The sequence below is a fragment of the Lithobates pipiens genome, unplaced genomic scaffold, assembly GCF_037356315.1.
Source record: "Lithobates pipiens isolate NorthernLeopardFrog02 unplaced genomic scaffold, aLitPip1_a1.2 Scaffold_8, whole genome shotgun sequence".
Taxonomy (NCBI): domain Eukaryota; kingdom Metazoa; phylum Chordata; class Amphibia; order Anura; family Ranidae; genus Lithobates; species Lithobates pipiens.
The window spans coordinates 224,078,092-224,096,600 of record NW_027507903.1 but is presented as its reverse complement, the minus strand read 5'-3'; the positions used below and the strand labels follow the sequence as shown (position 1 = coordinate 224,096,600).

Below are 18,509 nucleotides of genomic sequence, written 5' to 3'. Positions count from 1 at the left end.
GCAAAAACACCCATACAACAAATGCATTAGGGGGAGGAGGTTATCTTTGGAGTCCCTTGATAATACTAACAATAATGTCAATGCAATTCTTCATCTATGGTAAAGTGATATTCATACTGGATGAGATCTGGAAGAATATTATTAAAAAACAAGAAACGGTGCAAACTCAAAACACAGTATATAGTATATATGACAGCCTGCATTGTTAACCTAAAAATATATAGTCAAACTACTTGTACTTCCCAAAGACATAAAATGTGCTTCATACAAAGCACAACAAAAAAATGCAATTAATTGGTGATAAAAAAAAAAAAAAAGAAAAGTGCACACCACCTATGCTTATGTAAAATTTAGCTCAAATGTTTAGAATCAGAGGGGGGAAAAATAATGTGGCTAAATGGATGTATATAGAATTTTTTTTATTACTGACATAAAAGGGCACATAAACCATGCAGAGGCAGAGATGATAAAGCAGCACGTCATTAAACATGTTTATGCTAGCTATGTTATCCATTGCACCCTGAAGGTGATTTTAATATACTATTGCATCGATAAGGTTTTTGCTACGGTTATTGTTAAAAACAAACGAGTCACCAATGCCCAATGAAAGCATCCTGTCTCCTGTGGATGGCAAAAAATACTGTCTGCAGGTGTTGTATCAAGCGTGTATCAGGCATTGCTCATCCCGTGTAAACAGTCAGATATTCTCTACCTGTATTTCCTCTATTATCATTCACCTGCTGTGCTTTCTAGAGACATTCCTGCTAATTGCTAAGGTTCTAATGAGCCTTTGTCAAACATCTCCCACTACTCCTCTTAATACATGACAATTTTAAACTGCATAATTTTAGCTGAACTCAAAGCACTTTAAAAGGACATTACTAGCAAACACTTTGAGTTATAACCTTTGAATTGCTTGCTTTTCCATATTTTGATAATCCTATGTAAATTTGTAAATGCTTTCTTTTAGTAGTCATCTGAGAATTTGATTTAAATGGCTGTTAAAGCTAAACTTTATATAATTATTTAAAACAATATTTTATCTAGTTATGAATTTACCACATAGTAAATAATTAAATGCATTTTACAATGAACTTGAGAAATACTTGAGTTTTTCAGCACTCACATTTGGAAAGGCAGGATCAGGTTGGAGACCATGCCGTGATCCTAAAAGCCCAACGCTTTGCATAATCCTCTTCTTAATAGGACCCTTTTCCAGTGGTGGACAGCCCTCATATCCTGATGGCATCAACAAGGCTCTCAATATGCTATGAGTGCAAGGTTCCATAGTGAAACTCTTATAGGACAAGGGTCCATGATGCACTTACAATATGTCATCAGTCTTCATTTAACCCCATTGGAGGGGATGTAATTTAACCCCATTGGATGTCATTAAAGACTAAATCCAGCGATGTGCCCCAGCTCTCCTAGGACTCTCCCTCCTCATTGGTTGAGACAGCACTGTCGATCACAATCACAGCCAGCAAGCCAATGAGGAGAGAGAGGGGGTAATGCACCTGGGGCATAAATAGTAGTGGGAATTTAGCAGTTTCTATGTCTTCTATTTAAATATCTTTTTATTTTTTTAAATGGTCTATCAGTTACACAGAAATTACATGGAGTTGGAACCCTCTAAACTGGTTCATGTCTAGACACAAGAGGTAAATATTCTACCCATCTGTACTCAGAAAATGATCATGACATTGTAACAATAACTAGACAATAACTGACTTTACAGTCTGGTTAATATCTGCATATTGAAGGGTTTCTGTCATTAAAAAGTTGTCTTAAATATGATCAAGACATAAGCTTACCAGAACAAAATTATCCGGATGTTCCCTCTCCTCCAGAAAGCTCGTGCAGATTTACCCCAGTCTGGGTATTGACTGTCCTGAAGCATCATGTCTGTCACCTGTATAAATACATTGCATTGTAAACTTTGATGACTAGTGGCACACCTAAATACCTGTTTCTGAAATGCAAGAGCTCCCCAATAAAATGGCATCTCATTATATGAGCCACATAAACAAATCCCTGTAAAAATCATAATTAACTTTTTAATCAGGTTTGGGGAAGAATTTGAAAATCTGTTTTTGTAGAATGGGGCAGGGTTAGGGGATTTCCAGAGGCGATACAGAATCTGCGATATTCAATTTTATGCAAAAGAAAAAAAAAAGATTTAGCCAGTGTTCCATTTCATAGTTATATAGTTACTAGTTAGTAAGATTTAATAAAGACGCCAGTCCATCCAGTTCAATCTGTGTGGATGGGTGTATTTATGACAATACAATACGATCCCATATCCCTGTATATTGCTTTCCCTAAGATGCCTATAAGAGCTTTTCTAAATTATTGACACTCACTGACTCCACCAACTGTGGAAGAGTTCCACATTCTTACTGCTCTGACAGTAAAGAACCCCATAAGTAATTTGAGGTTAAACTGCTTTTCGTCCATCATCATTGGGTGGCCACTTGTCCTCTTAAGTGACCTGAGACTGAAAAGTTTTCTCCCTATGCTAGAATCACCATTGAGATATTTGTATATCGCCATGATATCTCCTCTTAAGTGTCTCTTCTCCAGAGAGAATAAAGTATAATGCCTGTAGTTGTTCCTTGTAACTAAGGTCCTCCATTACCCTTATTAGCTTTGTTGCCCTTCTCTCGACTCTCTCCAGTTCCAGCACATCTTTCCTGAGGACTGGTGGCCAGAACTGGACGGCATACTTGAGATGTGACCAGACCAGAGTTTTATAAAGTGGCAGAAGTATAGTTTTATCTCTTAAGTAAATACTTATTTTAATGCATGTTAATAGTCTGCTAGCTCTGCTTTCTATAGCTTGGCATTGCATGCTTTTGCTGAGCCTGTGATCTACTAGGACCTCAAAAATGTGTCTATCCTAAATTCCCCCAAAGGTTCTCCCCCTTGCAAGTAACTTGTGTTCATATTTTTAGCTCCCAAGTGCTTAACTTTACATTTTTCAACATTAAAGCTAATTTTCCATGTAGATGCCCACCCCTCTGTCTTATGAGGTCTTCTATGACCTGTGAAGTTATTGCCCTGCTTACCTTTGTGTCATCAGCAAACACTGAGATTGAACTATTTATACCAGCAGCTATATAATTTATGAACAAATTAAACTCAATTGGTCCCAAAGACAGAGCCTCGGGGGAACCCTGCTAACAACTCCAGGTCATTCTGTGTACACGCTTTTTATCACCACCCTTTGAATGTGCCCCTATAACCAGTTTTCTATCCAGGTACATACACCATCTTCCATGCCAACAGAACCCAATTTGTACAATAAGCATTTATGGGGAAATGTATTGAATGCTTTGGAAAAATCCAGGTACACAAAATATCTTATAGTGTGGAGTTTAGAAAAGTTGGCTGTTTTGAAATTTAGTGTTCTTGCACTACCCTCTTGCCTCCTATTCCTATGATTTATATTGAATGTAATCATTGTTTCCCAAAGTATCCCTTATTTCCACATCTCCAATCAGATCTGTGTTAATTGCAATTCGATCTAGCAGAGCATTATTTCTAGTTGGGACATCCACCAATTGATACATGAAGTTGTCCAGGAAGACATTGAGGAAAAGGCGAGTCTTAAATGAGTGAGCAGTTCCATCTGCCCAGTCAAGAACTGGATAATGGAAGTGCCTTATTATAAACACATTGCCCTGCCTCAACGCTTATCCTAACTGTGATAGGAGATCAGACTCCTCCTCATCCTTCAGGGTAGTTATTTAGCATTTACACAAATAACAAATTCAAAGAAACTTACCTATTATTCCTTTGCTTCAAAATCATGTACAACAAGACTTGGTAACCTCATTAGTAAATTCTATAATTTGTCCTTATTTAATTTACAGTATTACAAATCCTTACTGGTGCACCCATGTTAAAACTGTGTCAAAAACCTCCCTAAGCAAGCCTGATACTGCTTTGCCGTTGACTTTCCAATCTTTCTTTGATTGGGGCTGTGGCGGCTGCTGCTCACTCGCACCGCCGCTGCCACCCCCCTCACTCACACCAACGCCACCACTAAGGAGGCAGGTAACTAGGATTTGGGTTAGGGCTGCTGCTCCAGCTTGCCAAAGGAAGATAAAAATAAGAGTGCAGCACTGGATAAAACAACAACACAAATATATATGAGTATGGAAAAAATGTGTACAATGAATCTACAATATATCATTAGTGAACATAGTCAAGTGAAAAAAAAACATCCAATGAAAAACAGCCCATATATAATTGCTGTATTAGCAGAAAAATATGTGCATCTAAACACAAAATGGATACTTTCACTTCTGAACTTTCATTGTCACAACGAAAAATTCCAGTGCAAAACCCTGGGTCTATACTTTCCACCACTTGTGCTGCCCGTCACCTTTCAACAAACAATGGAGGTTTACCAAAAAGCCTGCGACCGCCCTTATTCAGGGGGGTCAAATCAGGCTTAGTAGAAAAATGGCAGGAACGCTGTTAAGATCTCACAAACTTTCCTTCCAGAAGACCGGCTGACATTTTTCACGGGCAGCACAAGTGGTGGAAAGTATAGACCCAGGGGTTTGCACTGGAATTTTTCATTTGGATACTTTCAATTATGAACTTTCATTGTCACAGTTTGTGTTTAGATGCACATATTTTTATGCTAATACAGCAATTATATATGGACCATTTTTCAGTGGATGGCTTTTGCACTTGAATATATATGGACTATTTTTCACTGGATTTTTTTTCACTTAATTATGTTCACTAATGATATATTTTAGATTCATTGTACACATTTTAACTATACTCATTATATATTTGTGTTATTGTTTTATTCAGCACTGCACTCTTATTTTTATCTACATCTTTTATGCCCTATATCGGGGTTATAGTGCTGAGCTGCAGGATATCCTTCACGGTTCATTTTTCTTTAAATATTAACTCGCACCTAGCGCAATTCTTTCTTTTTTAATTTGCCAAAAGGAAGGGCCAGGGCTTTTCCTCCCAGCTGAACAGGAAGTGCATCCTGAGACCCGATTGGCCAGTAGCAGAATCAGAAAGACAATAGCAAATATTAATTCGCTATTGAAACAACTGGGGGGGCTCAAGGGACGGTGCTGTGCACTCAAAGCCCACCTTTTTTTGTAAAGCCAATTAGAATTTCAGGGTCTATTCATGTGCTTCACAAAAAAAAAACACATTGGAAGCCATGTGTCCAGCTCCCTGCTTGTAGATTAGCGGCCTGGCGCGTGGTTTAGGGGGGCGGCACCCCTTATGGACAGGCCACCACTGGATTGGGGTTTTTGATGTAGTAACATGAAAGGGTTAGCACCTCCCACACTATCAGAGGAACAGCAGCAGCACCCTATTCTATGTTCATCTGAAGTGCTTGGAGGACTAACGTTTTACTACAAAAATAAAAAGGAAGCCATATGAAGTTCTTGTATGTTATGACTCTGCCACTGATTACCAAATTTTACTAGGCAGAGTAAATCTGTAATCAAAGATATGCAGAAAGCCAAAGACCTGCAGTATTTCAAATTCTAGAAGAAAAAAATTACCCATAAGGTTATGGTGAGAGGACTATTACAAATCAAATCAAAGTGTAAGTTTACAGTTTTACAAGGTTAATATCACTTCAGACCTCAACTCCCGTGTTGACAGGTGACAAATGCAGTTCAGATGCGGTATAAAGGCATCAAAACTACCAGCAAGTTATAGGCCTCCTGCTACTAATGTTCCATTTTTTTCAAACTATATACAGTAGATATCCTAATAAAAAATAAAAATCTGAAGCTACCACTGCTAATAAAACACTATAGGATGAACAATTAGGTCATCCTATTTTTTTATGCAATACAAAACAATAAAATCCTAACTATAAAGTTTATTGTCTACAGGTATTTGGCTGGTAGATATAACAAATTGTGAATGTGTTAATTCAGATGGAAAATGTTAAACATTTTGGCAAAATATGCCATTCAAAGAAGAGAGAACAGGGAACAGACAGATGGTATTTTACTGTGCCAGTTACTGCAAAAGGTTTCTAAACAAATACCCTATAATAAGAGAGGAGAAAAGTTATTTAAAGTGAACCTGTACTACCGACAGTAAATACAAAAGTTACTATAAAGTTTAAGACAAGTATGGGATTTTTTTTTTTTTTTACAATATACTTACTAGTTTGATGCTCCATTTGTTCCCCACCGGCTCTAAGACTGAGAACCAAGTGATCAAACACTGCTGATCATCCAGTTCTCAAAGCTCCATTAGCAGAGAGCTGTCAGTCACCGTTGTCTGTTCAGCGCCCCCCCCCCCCCCAAGCTCCCTGTAGTGCTAAGCTGTGGGGGGGGGGGCGGGGTGACTGGCTCAGGCTCTCAGTGGATCGGAAAGGCTGAGCCAGGTGTCAGTCCAGGGTTGTGCCGACCATATTGTAACAATCTTTCCACAGCCTAGACCAGCTCTGTGATGTCAGCCAACAGTGGCTTTTGCTTGAATCGGGTCACAGGAGTGCAGAACAAACTGCTCTACTGTGATCTACAGAAGTACAGCCAAATGAGCATTGGCTGTACTTCTCCTTTAAGTTTAGCATTGGCTTGAAAGCACCATTAGGTGCCTCCGCAGAGGTGTAACTACAAATCATGGGGCTCTGTAGCAAAATTATGAAGGGATCCCCTGGCTAACACTCTCTTTAGCAGTGGACAGTGTCAACTGTGAAAATATATGTCATAGCATTGATTCTAATCTAAAGAATGTCTAATTATGGACAGGCAGCAGGTGAAGTGTCAGCACAGACAGTACACTAAAAGGGACCAGTTCTTTAGATAAATGTTATAGTTGTATTAGCTATTGTAGCATCCCCCTGACCCCTTTGCGGCATGGTGGTACCCCTAGAGACAGGGTGGGCTGACATTTCAATTCAGGGGTAAGTCTCTTAGGCATAGTGGGACATGTGGATAGATGGCCACAAATCACTTTTAGGTAAACAAAAAAGGTTTTTATTACTTAAGTGGGAGAGAGGGTTAGGGTTGCAAATGCTCCAAACTAAAGCAGAACTCTGGTGCTCCATGCAGCACACCACAGGGAAAAGAGACTTTAAGTCAAGACTGATGTTCCTGTGATAGAATTCTCTAACAATCAGCATCAACAGCAGCAGCGTCCATCTTCTGCAAAAGAGTCAACCAGCCTCCATGAGATGCCATCCTGCATCCAGTGAAGATCAGGACCCATCACCTCCCAGGCCCCCTTCTGGTTATGCAAGCCTAAAACAACATCTCCATTACACACATTCTCCCCTAGCTGCAGCTGGGGATTAAGAAAGCTTGCACCAGCCAGTCCTGAATATTTATACCCTTTCCCACAATGCACCACTGTCAAAGAAAACTCCCAGTGGTGGGCTGGGAAAAATTTGAATATTCATACCTACTGTAAGACCTTACAATAATACAAGCGGCAATAGTACCAAATACTGACAAAAAGGGAGAACTGACAGACTACAAATTAGCATTGGCTAACTATGGCCATGGAGATCTAAATTTACGTACTCCTGCTTAAGGCAGGGTGGCTACACTATATTAAAGGAGAAGTGTGGGATCAAAAAAAATTAAAACACATACTTACCTACCTGCTGTAACATTGATCCAATGCTGCAAGCTGTCCACCGATGCCTCTAAGCCAGAGAACTGAGCAATCACAAAGCAGTGACTGCTCTGCCCCTCCAGCGCTTACTGGAGCACAGGACAGGAGAGAGGGCAGGATTGGCTAGCTCTGGCTCTCAGCAGGGTGCTGCGAGGACCAGATAGCTGGAGCGGGTCTGTGACATTAGCTGACAGCAGACTTTAGCCCACTGACAGCTGATTCTTGGTTACAGAAGAAGACAACCAAGTGCACTCCTGTGACCCACATGAAAAGTAAGGCCAAACAAGCTTTGACTATACTTCTGTAGCGCCGGTACTCCTGATGAGTATGCACTATGTATGTAAATTTAGTTTTTGGCCAAAACTGTAGTTGAGTTTTGGGGTTTGTAAATTATGCTTTGGCGTCAGTTTGGCTGGGCTGTATCAAGGTTCTGCCTGGTCATAGGTGGGGTTTGCACCTGTGAGAGGCATTAGAACGCAGTCTGGGTGGACACATTGGGTATCAATCTCTCTCTCGGAGCCAATAAGTGGGCGCATTTGTCTCGCTGTGTATTCCAGGAGAGGGTACTTAAGGTGCTGAAGTCACGTGGTTCTGGGTTCTGGTCCAGAAGTTGTTGCTGACTCCATGGTCCGGGTCCTCCTGACCAGCCCCCAGAGGCCCTCATGGCATGGGGTGTGGATCCATCCGTTTCCGAGCCTTGGAACTGGCTAGTCAGAGGAACAGTAACTGGAAGGAGGATTCTAAGGTGTTCCGGTGCTGTCTCGGGTTTGGAGAGGCCCAGCAACTCTACATGCAACCAGGGAGGACTCTTCAGTAAGAGGGCCAAGCACAAGGCTGGATGTTTGGTAAGAGCCTGGAAGCTGAGCTAAATTAATCTGCATTTCTTACGGTATCGCTGGACCAGCTGCAAGATTCTGGTACAGTAAGAAAAGTCCCTACCTCTATCCTTCCGTTTGCAACTAAGTTCCTGTGAGCATCTAAGTTTTTCAACCAAGTCTGTGACAGAGACTTTGCTAAACTAAAATTACTTGTTGGCTGCTAGTATCCATAAACAAGGATTTATCCAACAGTTATAGAATCCAGTTGGAAGTGGCTATTCCCTGGATTATGTACAGAGAGACTTTTATTGAAGTCAGCACAGCCACTGGTCCCTATTTGACAGCCGCGTGGGTGCATGTCCTTGGACACAGAAAGTGTGCATTCAGGGTCATGCGCCCACACCTGCACGGATGTCAAAATGGGACCAGCAACTGCAGTCACTGCGTCTCAATTGACATTAATGGAACTGCTTCCATGCGCAGATGCATGGGACACCTGTGTGTCCTGTGTGGGCAAGTACAACCCTTTGCATGGATGTTAGCTTAGATACGGTCATGTGAACAAGACCCAAGATGGGATTTTTTTTATCACTTTATTTTGTGTCTATGAGACGAGAAGTTGGGGAGGGGGGGGTAAGATCTCCCCAAAGGGACAGAGGCAGAAAAAAACAAAATAAAGTGGTCCTCACCTCCCCCCCACCACCATTCTATTTATATTTAAATAAAAAAATTCTGTATATATTTATACATACATACATACACATCCTATAAGGCAAGAAACATTAGGCAACACTTTCTGGGATACTGTATGTAAGCAAATTACCATCTAAGAAAAAAATAAATAAATACTGAAAAGTATCCATATGCATCAGACCCAGAAGAGTACATTTAATTTGTGCAAGTAAAACATAAGGTAATTATCTATTTCAATTGCTTTGTCAAGTTGCTCAATATAGCTTGCTAACCCAGTTAGCTACATTAGAATCTAATCTACCATTATTTTCTGGAATCATAATTTTTCATACTATGCATAGGAAGACAGCTGTTTCCTAAAGAAAGTAAAGTAAACAAGTGTTAACCCCACACAATTCAAACGAAACCTGTGATAAAAAGTATGGATAATTAGAATTGTAAATGTCAAAACACCCAATACATCAGAGATATATTAAGCTCATTTTTTTAACATTTCAACATACTTCAATCATAAATGTAACTTACACTGACTTCAATCCACAAACTATGTAGTTTAAATTGTTGATTCCCATCCTCTCCCCTCCAATAAAACAAAAAACAAACAAAAAAACAAATAAAATAAAAAAGGGAGGAGGGCAGGAGCAACAGAAAGAAAAACATAAAAAGGTAAACAAAGGAAAAAAATTCCAGGGAAATGGGGTAGGAAAAGGGAAAAAACTACAACAAATATAAATAAAACTATCAAGAGGGTTAGAAAAAATGCAATTAATGTTAATAAGTCATACTCACTATTCACAGGAGTCTGAAATTATTTCATACTATAATAACATCTAATTTAATATATAACCTAATCTAATCTTTGCCCATTTACCACAGATGAAGTTGATAAACCACCTCACTACCTGTCCCCTGGACCCTGTCCCCTCAATTACTGCAACCACCTTCCCACTCTATCCTAAACTCCCTAACACACATCTTCAACCTCTTCCTCTCCTCCGGCACCTTTCCTTCCCTCCTCAAACATGCACTGGTTATCCCAATACTCAAAAAACCCTCACTAGACCCCACTTGTTTGAATAACTTAGGACCCATCTCCCGTCTCCCGTTTACCTCCAAGCTTATCGAACGCCTTGTCCATGACCGAATGAGTCGCTACCTCACGGACAACAACCTTCTCGACTCCCTACAGTCTGGCTTCGGCCCACAACATTCAACTGAAACTGCCCTACTAAAACTCACTAAATGACCTACTAACTGCTAAAACCAATGGGCACTACTTCATACTCATACTTTTAGACCTTTCTGCTGCCTTTGACACAGTTGACCACCTGCTGCTCCTCAGCAAATTACACTCCCTTGGCCTCTGTGATTCTGCTTTATCCTGGTTCTCCTGCTACCTATCTCAGCACACTTTCAGTGTCACTTAGAAATCCATCTCCTCCACTCCCCTTCCTTTTTCTGTTGGGATACCCCAAGGCTCCGTCCTTGGGCCTCTCCTATTTTCACTCTATACCTCTTCCCTGTGCCAGCTGATAACCTCCCATGGCTTCCAATACCACCTCTATGCCAATGACACCCAGATCTATCTCTCCACTCCTCAACTCACCCCCTCGATCTCTTCACAGATCTCAAACTTACTGAATCACATATCGATATGGATGTCACACCACTTCCTCATACTCAATCTTTCTAAAAATGAACTTGTTATATTTCCTCCTTCACGGTCCCCCCGTGACTTCACCATTAATATCAACACCACAACTAGGGATGAGCTTCGAGTTCGAGTCGAACTCATGTTTTACTCGAACATTGCCTGTTCGCCTGTTCAGCGAACAGTGAACAATTTGGGCTGTTCGCAGCAAATTCGAAAAGCCGGAACACCCTATACAAGTCTATGGGAGAAAACTAAAGAGCTTATTTTAAAGGGTAATATGCAGGTTACTGTCCTAAAAAGTGTTTGGGGACCTGGGTCCTGCCCCAGGGGACATGGATCAATGCAAAAAAAAGTTTTAAAAACGGCCGTTTTTTCAGGAGCAGTGATTTTAATAATGATTAAAGTGAAACAATAAAAGTGTAATATTCCTTTAAATTTCGTAGCTGGGGGGTATCTATAGTATGCCTGTGAAGGGGCGCATGTTTCTGGTGCTTAGAACTGTCCCTGCACAAAGTGTCATTTGTGCAGGAAAAAAAGTCTTTTAAAATCACTTGCGGCTAAATTGTCGGGTCTCCGTAATACAGAGAACACTCAATGAGTATTCTCTGTATTAGCCGACAATTCGTTCATTCATTGATAAAAATAAAAAAAATAAAAAAAGCGTGGGGGTTCCCCTAAATTCAATTACCAGGCCCTTCAGGTCTGACATGGATATTAAGGGGAACCCCGTGTCAAATTAAAAAAAAAAATTGACGTGGGGGTCCCCCCAAATATCCATACCAGACCCTTCAGGTCTGATATGGATATTAAGGGGAACCCCGCATCAAATTTAAAAAAAAAATTGACGTGGGGGTCCCCCTAAAAATCCATATCAGACCCTTTATCCAAGCACGCAACCTGGCAGGCCGCAGGAAAAGAGGGGGGACGAGAGAGCGGCCCCCCCTCCCTCCTGAACCGTACCAGGCCACATACCCTCAACATTGGGAGGATGCTTTGGGGGTCTGTGACCCCTCAAAGCACCTTGTCCCCATGTTGATAAGGACAAGGGCCTCATCCTCACAACCCTGGCCGTTGGTTGTGAGGGTCTGCGGGCGGGGGGCTTATCAGAATCTGGAAGCCCCCTTTAACAAGGGGACCCCCAGATCCCGGCCCCCCCCTGTTTGAAATGGTAAGGGGGTACAAAAGTACCCCTACCATTTCACAAAGAAAGTGTCAAAATGGTTAAATAAGACAAACACACTTTTGAAAAATTCCTTTATTAAAAATGAAAAAAATAAAAAAAAGATTCCAGCGGTGCTAATCCACTCTTGCTATCCAGCGACGGATCTCCGGGGTCCAGCGATGAATGATCATATCCAGCGACGGGGGATCTCTCAGTCCAGCGCTGTCCATACATCCTTCTTCTGTCTCCACTCCGGAGACACTGCAGAGAGCCCAGCGCTGACGTTTCTTATATTAGGAGGGCGGGGCCACCCGTCCCCTGACCCCGCCCCCTCTGATGCTGGTGAAGGGAGCCAGGGGTTCCCCAGTGACCTGTGAGTGACCCCGCCCCCTCTGATGTAACGGAAACCTGCATTACATCAGAGGGGGCGGGGTCACCCACACATCACTGGGGAACCCCTGGCTTCCCTCTCCAGCGTCAGAGGGGCGGGGTCAGGTGACGGGTGGCCCCGCCCTCCTAATATAAGAAACGTCAGCGCTGGGCTCTCTGCATTGTCTCCGGAGTGGAGACAGAAGAAGGATGTATGGACAGCGCTGGACTGAGAGATCCCCCGTCGCTGGATATGATCATCCATCGCTGGACCCCGGAGATCCGTCGCTGGATAGCAAGAGTGGATTAGCACCGCTGGAATCTTTTTTTTATTTTTTTCATTTTTAATAAAGGAATTTTTCAAAAGTGTGTTTGTCTTATTTAACCATTGTGACACTTTCTTTGTGAAATGGTAGGGGTACTTTTGTACCCCCTTACCATTTCAAACAGGGGGGGGCTTCCAGATTCTGATAAGCCCCCCGCCCGCAGACCCTCACAACCAACGGCCAGGGTTGTGAGGATGAGGCCCTTGTCCTTATCAACATGGGGACAAGGTGCTTTGAGGGGTCACAGACCCCCAAAGCATCCTCCCAATGTTGAGGGTATGTGGCCTGGTACGGTTCAGGAGGGAGGGGGGGGGGGCGCTCTCTCGTCCCCCCCCTCTTTTCCTGCGGCCTGCCAGGTTGCGTGCTCGGATAAAGGGTCTGATATGGATTTTTAGGGGGACCCCAACGTCAATTTTTTTTTAAATTTGATGCGGGGTTCCCCTTAATATCCATATCAGACCTGAAGGGTCTGGTATGGATATTTGGGGGGACCCCCACGTCAATTTTTTTTTAAAATTTGACACGGGGTTCCCCTTAATATCCATGTCAGACCTGAAGGGCCTGGTAATTGAATTTAGGGAAACCCCCACGCTTTTTTTTTTATTTATTTTTTTAATCAATGAATGAATGAATTGTCGGCTAATACAGAGACCACTCATTGAGTGTTCTCTGTATTATGGAGACCCGACAATTTAGCCGCAAGTGATTTTAAAAGACTTTTTTTCCTGCACAAATGACACTTTGTGCAGGGACAGTTCTAAGCACCAGAAACATGAGCCCCTTCACAGGCATACTATAGATACCCCCCAGCTACGAAATTTAAAGGAATATTACACTTTTATTGTTTCACTTTAATCATTATTAAAATCACTGCTCCTGAAAAAACTGCCGTTTTTAAAACTTTTTTTTGCATTGATCCATGTCCCCTGGGGCAGGAACCAGGTCCCCAAACACTTTTTAGGACAGTAACCTGCATATTACCCTTTAAAATGAGCACTTTAGATTGTGAACGTTCGAGTCCCATAGACTTTAATAGGGTTCTAAAGTTCACACGAAGTTTAGGTCTGTTCGCAGGTTCTGGTGCGAACCGAACAGGGGGGTGTTCGGCTCATCCCTAACCACAACCATTGGTCCCTCCACACATGCCAGGGTCCTGGGTGTAATCTTTGACTGACCTCTCCTTCAGCCCCCATATCCAATCACTGGCTAAATCCTGCCGCCTTAACCTCCGCAACATCTCCATAATTCGACCCTTCCTGACTGACACCACAAAGCAACTTATTCACACCTTGATTATTTCCTGCCTTGACTGCAACTCTCTCCTTAATGGCCTACCCTCCAGTCTATTATGAATTCTGCTGCTAGACTAATACACCTCCCTAACCGATCCGTGACTGTTGCTCCTCCCTGCCAATCTCTTCACTGGCTCCCCCTACTCCACCTTGTAAAATTCAAAATGCTAACCATAACATACAAGGCCATCCACAACATTGCCCCCATCTACATCAACCTCATCTGCAAATCGTTCCCTCTGCTCCTCCCAGGACCTCCTGCTCTCTAGCTCCCTTGTTACCTCCTCCCATGCTCGCCTTCAAGACTTTTCCAGAGCCACTTCCATCCTCTGGAACTCCCTGCCCCAGTATATCCGATCTGCCCCTACCCTGTCCACCTTTAGGAGATCCCTGAAAACTAATATATTCAGGGAAGCCTATTCCACACCCACCTAACTGTCCCCGAGCCACCCCCATCAAATCATTCTCTGCAGCTATTACTTTTTGTACCACCCCCTCCCTTTAGAATGTAAACTCTATGAGCAGGGCCCTCCTGTACCTTTTGTATTGAACTGTACTGTAATTGAGTTGTCCCCTCAATAAATTGTAAAGCACTGCGTAAACTGTTGGCGCCATATAAATCGTGTATAATAATAATAATAACATAACGTATTTTTAAATTTGAACCATTTTGCCCAAGTCTTAAGATATTTCCTGGTCAGCCCTTTATTTCTACAAAATAATTCTTCCATTAGTTGGCACTCATCAACCCTTCGTAGCCATTGTGAGATAGTAGGTATAGAACGCTTTCCCCAATATAATGGGATCAAAGATTTACATGCGGTTTATAGATATGGAGTCATAAACATCCTTTGTTGGCCTATTGCTTCATTCATACAATGAAATAAAAAAGTCATTGGTTCAGGTCGAATTAGTCGCCCCTGTATCAAAGAGATCAACTTCGCCACTTCCTCCCAAAATGGGCGGATCTTAAGGCAAGACCACCATATGCCCATGTGTGGCTCGGTCTCCACATTCTCTCTACCACGGGGGGCGAATTTGATGTGAACATTGCGTGTAGTTTTTCCGGCTGTATAATGTAATCGAGTAAGAAATGTAAAATTTACCTCCGTCATGCTACACGAAGTGGCAGGCGTATGAGAAAGTTGTATAGCCTTGTTTTTGTTTGTCTGTAAATGTAATTTGTAAATCTGTTTCCCAAGGCCTATATAATCCGGATAAACCGTGTTTTGCAAGGCTTATCTCACTTTTTTTTATAAAAAAGAGAGATACAATGATGTGGTGAATCCCTATTTTGCATGATTGTTTTGATAGGGTCCAGTTATTTTAACGAGCGAATAGGTTGCGAGAGACTCTGAATAAATTGAGACAGCTGTACATATCTCCATTGATCCATAAATGTTGGTTGATCTACCCTGCATGTAGATTTAATGATTTAATCTTTGAATCCTTTAATACTTGATGTAATAATGGTATAGATTCTGGGAACCATGAACAAAATTTTTTTTATCTAAAACTCCTGGCATAAAGTATTCATATCTCAGCAAAGGCATTATTGGAGAGTTGTATTCCCAGCCATATTGTGTGTGAAAAGAGTGCCATAGTGCCAAGGTAGATCTAGTCAGTGGGAATATTGTAGATGCTAACCCTCTTAATGGTCATGCTATCCATGGTACTACTGATAAGTCAGTTTCTGCCAGTGCTATTTCAAGTTCAACCCAAAGTCTGGTCTTTCTAGCATACTCCCAATCTGCCATGTGTGTCAATATGATCGCTTGGTAGTATAGTTTAAAATTTGGTAAGGCCTGTCCTCCCCAAATTTTTCAGACGTATAGAGTATCTCAAGACACTCTAGTACATTGTCCCTTGCAGATATAATGTGCAATAGTAGACTGTAGAATCGAAAAAAATCCTATAGGGACACCCAAGGGTAACATTTGAAAGACATATAGGACTCGGGGAAGTACATTCATTTTTATAACATTAATCTTACCTAACCATGATTGACAAAGGAGGGACTATTTACGTAAATCTAATTTGATTTTATTAAGCAAATTAAGATAGCTATGTTCGAATAAATTAGTAAGGCTAGATGTAAGGTAGATGCCCAAATAAATACTTTAAAGTAGATGATTGCCAGGTAAAGGGAAATACAATTTTTAAAGTTTCAGCTTCATGCATAGGTATTAATATATTTAGTATTTCAGATTTAGTCATGTTACTCTTAAAATTAGACATCATTTGAAATTCCTGCATTAACCCAAATAAATTTGGCAATGTAATCCTTGATTGTTGGACAAAAAAAATAACACATCCCCATATGCAGCAAACTTATGCTCCATTCCCTTCCCATGTAAGATGCGAGTGGATGAAACATCCTTGGGCCTATACCCAAAAACGTCAAAGTCATCATCAAATATTCCCAGTCCACCCTGTCAAATGCCTTTTCAGCATCAGTTGACAATAACAGGGGGTGGACGAACTACTCTTAACATAGGAGATTATGGACAGGGTTCGTAAGGAGTTGTCTCTGGCTTCATGACTGGGGACAAAAGCTGTCTGGTCTAGTCCTATCCAGTGTGGGATCAGGGGGAGTAATCTAATAGCCAACACTTTCACATATAGCTTTATATCCACATTAAGCAATGATATTGGGTGATAATTTCGTCAGTTAAATAGATCTTTTCCCGGCTTCAGTATTACAGATATGTATGCAATAAGTGATTCCAATCGAAAACCCTCCGATCCGGCAACGGAATTGGCTAGGGATGAGCTTGATGTTCGCCCGATCATGAACAGCAAACATTATGGGGTGTTCATTGGAAATTTGAGCACCACAGAATGCCCCATAATGCATTACGAGATCGCAGCGCATTGCTGTATGACAATTGGTCAAAGCATGCAACTGAACTGCATGCTTTGGTCAATCCAAGCGCGCTCTGCTGAAAGAGCCATAATTGGCCAAAGGTAGAGTGCCTTTGGCCAATCATGGGTCAGGAGGACCAAGTCCACGCCCCACACTATATAAGGCTGCTTACATAGTGTAGTGTTGATGGCGTGGACAGAGAGATAGCTTGACTTAGATTATGCAAGCAGGATATTTAGATAGTGGCAGTGTATTTGATAGATATATACCAACCAATTACCTACAGAAGTCACATAATTGGTGAAATGATGTCCACCTGTGTGCAATCTAAGTGTCACATGATCTGTCATTACATATACACACCTTTTTGAAAGGCCCCAGAGGCTGCAACACCTAAGCAAGAGGCACCACTAACCAAACACTGCCATGAAGACCAAGGAACTCTCCAAACAAGTAAGGGATAATGTTGTTGAGAAGTACAAGTCAGGGTTAGGTTATAAAAAAAAAATATCCAAATCTTTGGTGTCGAGTAAGGTACTGACCATTTTCTTCTGGGTCATGAGCCAGGAGATCTTCCTTTTAACCAAAGTAATGAAAACATGAGGCTGTTTCCAGGCCATAGCAATTGTTAATTTAGTTACGAGAAATATAAACATAAGGCTTCACAGCAATTTGGGGGCTCTTGGAATCGGGAAATTGAGTAACGCTACATGGGGGGGATTTCTGAATGGGCAGGCCCGTAATTTTCCGGATCATGTGAAAGATTTTGTTAGAGACCTCTGGGTTTTGTACAGTCCCACCACAAATGCATCATCGAACCAATGTGTCCACAATTTCGGAAACGCAGAGGGGAGGATGTCGGGTATATTTTAGTTAGTTTTAAAGGGACAAGATACAATCACCAATCGCATGAGAACTTTCAGGTTCACTTCCACTAATGCCTTATTCAAGATCCTTTTAAATGAGGAGGTAGTGGCCCTGTGCCATTCTGCTAAGCTCCACAATTGGCTCAGTTCCCTCTCCCATTCTCGCATATAGAGGGCCTTAGAGTCCACTCTAGCCAGTGACTGATATATCACTGAGATTCCCCTCGCTGCTTCATGGCCTGTCCACACCAATGCTCATAATCTGTAATAGAAAGTGGGTTGGGTTTTGAGGTTCATAGTTTAGTAATAAAATGTGAGATTTGGTGAAGTTGGTACCTCTCTGAAGTGGGCATCTTAAGTTTGCTCACACAGTCAGCGAAGAGAGAGGGCCAGTGGCATTGACAAAATGCCAGATCCTATATATCCCCTTGTTGAGCCACCAGTTAAAGGCCCTTATATCCATACCCATTGCGGAAAAGATGATAGTGGGCGCTACGTGGAGATCAGATATGGGTTGTTCTTAAGGGTGTTCCATATCACCAGGGAGTGAGAGAGTGTGGGAGTCAGAATGGCAGGTTTGACTTTAGGGGGGCACCAGAGCAGGTATTCTATAGTGTGGTGAAGTAGCGCTTGTCTTTCTATGTGAACCCAGTCTGGGTGTGCTGATTTGGAGTAAATATTAAAGAGTTGGGTCAGTTGTGCCGCTTGGTAGTACCACAGAAGGTTCAGAAGTCCCATCCCCCCTTTGTTCCTAGGTCGATAAAGGGTTTCCCTGGCCACTCTATGCCCTTTTGTGCCCCAAATTAATTGGACAATTCTCAATCTTTAGAT

General features: G+C 41.9%; 1 protein-coding gene across 1 annotated transcript in view; it reads right to left on the bottom strand.

Annotated features, from left to right (window-relative positions):
- The window catches only part of TMEM117 (transmembrane protein 117), a 399,054-nt gene that overhangs the window by 139,565 nt on the left and 240,980 nt on the right, over positions 1 to 18,509 (bottom strand). Inside the window, exon 5 of the mRNA XM_077472802.1 lies at positions 1,815 to 1,912. Coding sequence (XP_077328928.1) covers positions 1,815 to 1,912 — 98 coding nt within the window. The remainder of the gene's footprint in view (positions 1 to 1,814; positions 1,913 to 18,509) is intronic.